Source organism: Adiantum capillus-veneris, chromosome 10 (genome assembly GCF_014529385.1).
Source record: "Adiantum capillus-veneris isolate H3 chromosome 10, ASM1452938v2, whole genome shotgun sequence".
NCBI lineage: Eukaryota > Viridiplantae > Streptophyta > Polypodiopsida > Polypodiales > Pteridaceae > Adiantum > Adiantum capillus-veneris.
Genome location: NC_140940.1, coordinates 71,749,851 through 71,753,859, shown reverse-complemented (window position 1 = coordinate 71,753,859; position 4,009 = coordinate 71,749,851). Strand labels below are relative to the sequence as shown.

General features: G+C 46.2%; 1 protein-coding gene across 1 annotated transcript; it reads right to left on the bottom strand.

Moving 5' to 3' along the window:
- Positions 1–215: 215 nt before the first annotated feature.
- LOC147449043 (uncharacterized) lies at positions 216–2,776 on the bottom strand. Its single transcript, XM_086522513.1, has one exon. The coding sequence runs from the start codon at positions 1,255–1,257 to the stop codon at positions 409–411; it is 849 nt and encodes a 282-aa protein (XP_086378639.1). The 5' UTR covers positions 1,258–2,776; the 3' UTR covers positions 216–408.
- Between the last annotated feature and the right edge of the window lie 1,233 nt (positions 2,777–4,009).

Sequence of the window (4,009 nt, the reverse complement as noted above, 5' to 3'; positions counted from 1 at the left end):
CGATATCATCATCCAGCCTAATGTCATGCACCTGCTGCCGGCTTGTCCCTATGTCGACACAAATTGGGTGCACCATCATTACCCACCCCCTCGCTGAACATTCATGCTCAACCATAGCATTATTTAGATAAGAGATGATTGCATATTAGAAAACTGATACTTAGTATGTACATAGGCAGTAGATAGATAGAGAGAGATATTTTATGTGCCTGTAGGATTCCCCCATATCAAATGGAAAGCATCGAGCTTTCCCAAGCGTAGTGTAGGCCCCTCCTGGGTCAAACTGATGGTTTTGAGCATTACCAGCCACTGTAAAACATATACAAACCATCCCTGCTTTGCACGTGCAAATCTGTAAGCCAACCATGCATGTAGATGTCCGCACCATAAACCTTGAACAACCTAGATTCACAAGCCTTCTTGGTATACAAAATGAGTGTGTTCACCCACCTCCAAAGCATCTGCACCATACATCATTATGCTCTTACCTGCTAGAGGGTTCTCTATACCATATTCTGCATCCAAAAAGCTTTGCAAACGGTGCAAAACTGCTTGTAAAGCAACCGTCAAAAACATGACAACCAACAGCATGGCACAAACCTTTGGCAACTTGTCTTCCAATGGCGCTTCTTCTTGGAGAACCAAGCCTCCCTGCCTCGCAAGCATACCCTCTATTGTAGTTCCTTCGAATGGCATACACTCCATACCTGATTCACCATGCCAATCTTCTTCCACCATATCCGTTGATGCTACATCTTCTATCACTTCATGTGAGAGCAAATCAGATTGCTCGATCCCCTTTGCCTTGCTCTCTAGTATGTTGACATCGTCCACACCTTCTGGAATGCATTGCCTCTCTTCAACACAATTGGTAGGGCAAGGTTGCCCAACCCCCTGGCTAGCTTCTTCCTGCACAGCTTCGACCATCGCTTTTCCAACAATCTCCAGCTTGTTCTGTGAGATTTTCACATCTTTATTTTCTTCTTCATGCATGCACACTTTGGCTAGGACCGTATCCTTGCTGGCCAGGCTAATAGACTCTTGTACAGCAGTACACCAAATTGGAGGTACAAATTGAAATGAATGACCAAAATGGATTACCAATGGCAAAGCAGCTACCTCTTTGACTCTTGACCTTCCTCTTGGAACATGATAAAGCTCCGTTGTCGAGCTATACCCATAAATTGCACGCTTTAACAAGCCCATCTCCAGCTTCCTCTTTGCTTTCCTGCTCTTTACCCTCGCCAAGCAAACCATTTACGCATAGTCCTCTGCACCATCACACTCGACCTTCTCCTTGATTGGTGGATGAAAGAAGGCTAGAAATTGCTCTCGCTTGAAATGATCTCCATTTCGCACACATGTAGCAGCAGCTAGTCTCTCCCAAATAGACTCAAGTTTATCCAAAAACAAAACAAAATCTTCACTTACATCCTACTTCAGCTTGCTCAATTGTTCACCCAAGTCAGATGGAGAATCCCGCTTCTAAAAAGCTTCAAGAAACTGCTTTTGAATCTCGCTCAGCACTGCGGATCTGCAACCTTCAATCCCTCAAACCAAGCTTTGGCTTGTCCTTGCAAAACCAATGGTAGTGCCTTCAATTTGGCTTCATCTCCAGAAATTCTCATCTGCAATAGATATAGCTCTAGATCGGTAAACCAATCTCCAACCTCTTCTTTTCCAGCAAAGCACAAATTCAATATCATGCATCATGTTCAGGCTTTAAAACTTCATCGAGGAGCAATCGGTAGATCCTCAGTGGGGCACCACTCATGGAAAGGGAGAAGGGGGAACAAACCCAGCACACTCCAGACTTGCCTCTCTATAGACGAGGGATTAACCGGCACCCCTAACCACACAGATACACACACACACACTCGCTTTCTGTAAACTTTCACTGCATAGCTTACTTTAGAGCTTTCTCAGCTACACACAATCACTTATAAACTCCAAGCATAATTGGCTTGACAACACAAAACCATAACTGCTAATGCATAACACACTCATCAAATCTGCAAACACATAGTAAGCTCGCCCAACATCTCTCTCTGCACACACACAAAAAAAGATCCGGAGCCAATGCTACCACCGGTGCTATGCACGAGACGAGATGAGTGGACGAGAAGATGGTAGCCATATACCAAATAATTCAACCAAACCGCAAGGTCCCTTATGCATAGCAAAAAAAGAACTCTGATACAATCATGACTACTGTCAACTGCGTGCATTGGTGCAACCTGGTACCCTTCCTCGGCTATTGGCAACCCGTATAACCGGCGGCCTTTGCCTATCCGACCCGCTCTATACATTGAGCCACCACAACTACCAGCCTTCTTTTTTGCTCATGGAAATGGCCCTCCGGCCCCTCCTCCTATGGCCACCCCTTGGCGGCGCATTCTGTGCATATAGCGCACCGTCATCCACTGGCCATCCGCCATCTTCAGGTCCTCCGGTCTTCCTTAGCCTAGCCCATCATCCCCTCTATGTGTAGGGAGCCTCCCTCGTTTCTTGCAATCAGAGGTGCTCTCCCCTCTTTCTTGATTATCCTGCACAACCCACAATCTTCAGCAGCTCGGCCAGCCGGGACTCTTCTCCATTGCTCCAAGCCAGCACATCGCAAGGCGGACCTCCCTTGTTGACGGCCTAGCTGGCTGCAATAGCGCCATCTGTTTCCTGCCCTGTGGCGCTTTCTCTCCCTCCTGCAGCGCCCTTAGGTCGCCCCTTTCTCCACGTTATAATAACTATCAGGTCCAACGACCCTATATGTCGTGTTTCACTTGGCCACCCTGCTCTCTCCCTACCTACTGGAAATGGCATCTCACCATGCTCCCCTTCTCATACAGCCTTGACACCCCACAGATGGCGCCCCTATTGCTCACATCTGAGCTCAACTGCCACTTGACTTCCTCTTTCCACTCTCGGCCCTGCTCGTTTTACAGGCACGCGGCCTCCTTCTCCCATGTAGATGGCGCTCTTCCCATGCATGCCACCACCTTGCAAAATTTCTTTTTTATCAAGCTCTATGACTTGGGCTGCTTCCCCACGAGAAGCAACCTGTGGCCGATCATTCGTGCATAGCTCCACATACCTTAACACAAGAAATCATGCTCTTGTGCCAAGGCCATCATGGACGCAAAACAGCATAAGCGGCTACACATAGACGACTTCGGGTGCCGAGATCTCCCTTGATTAAAGAGATGACCGCCACGACCATCACAATTTTCGACCCGGTGAACTTGTCCACTGAATTAGCACACATGCCATTAAGCTTTCGGCTAGTAGAGCTCCAAAATACCATCATCAACTTGTTAAATTCCGCATTTGACATACATAACTCCATCGTACCTACTCCAATATGCATATAAGTCCTGCAAAAGTTTGATATCATCATCCAACCTAATGTCTCTCTCTCTCTATGTTGCCCTTCTTGCATGCACCCACAATCACCTTCTAAGTTGAGACCGCCCACTTCGGATGCTCATAACTCATGATGTACAAGTCCGATTCACAAGCTATACAGCACGGCTGAAAATAATTATTAGAAACCATATTTTGGAGTCTTGAACAACCCAAACATCAACATTCAAGCTTGGCAAAATCACTCCTATGTACATGAATTTTTACAGAGCGACTTCCAAAACTCGTAGGGCTATGTACACATATATAAACGAGGCTAGTGGGAAAGATTTTTAGTATGAATCAGTGACTTCATGCTTATCCAAAAAATGACTGACAGCGTCACCATCACTCCATACGTGTTGAGCGACGAAGGGAAAGTGGAGCCTATGAAGGGTGATGACCTCTTGTGGATGTGGCGACTTGTCAACACCGCCATGGTAAGAGTGTAAGTAAGTGCTCTACACTCTGTGCATCATGGATGACGGACCAACCACCTTTCCGTTTAGGTTTTTGCAACACATGCATGTGAATATTTATGTAAATAGAAAAATCTTCTATCAATAGAAGATCATGTATCTGTTTGGTGCTACGGTGCTAAGAGAAATCCTTA

Coding starts and splice junctions, on each gene's coding strand:
- LOC147449043 (XM_086522513.1), bottom strand. CDS start 1,257: ATGGTTTGCTTGGCGAGGGTAAAGAGCAGGAAAGCAAAGAGGAAGCTG.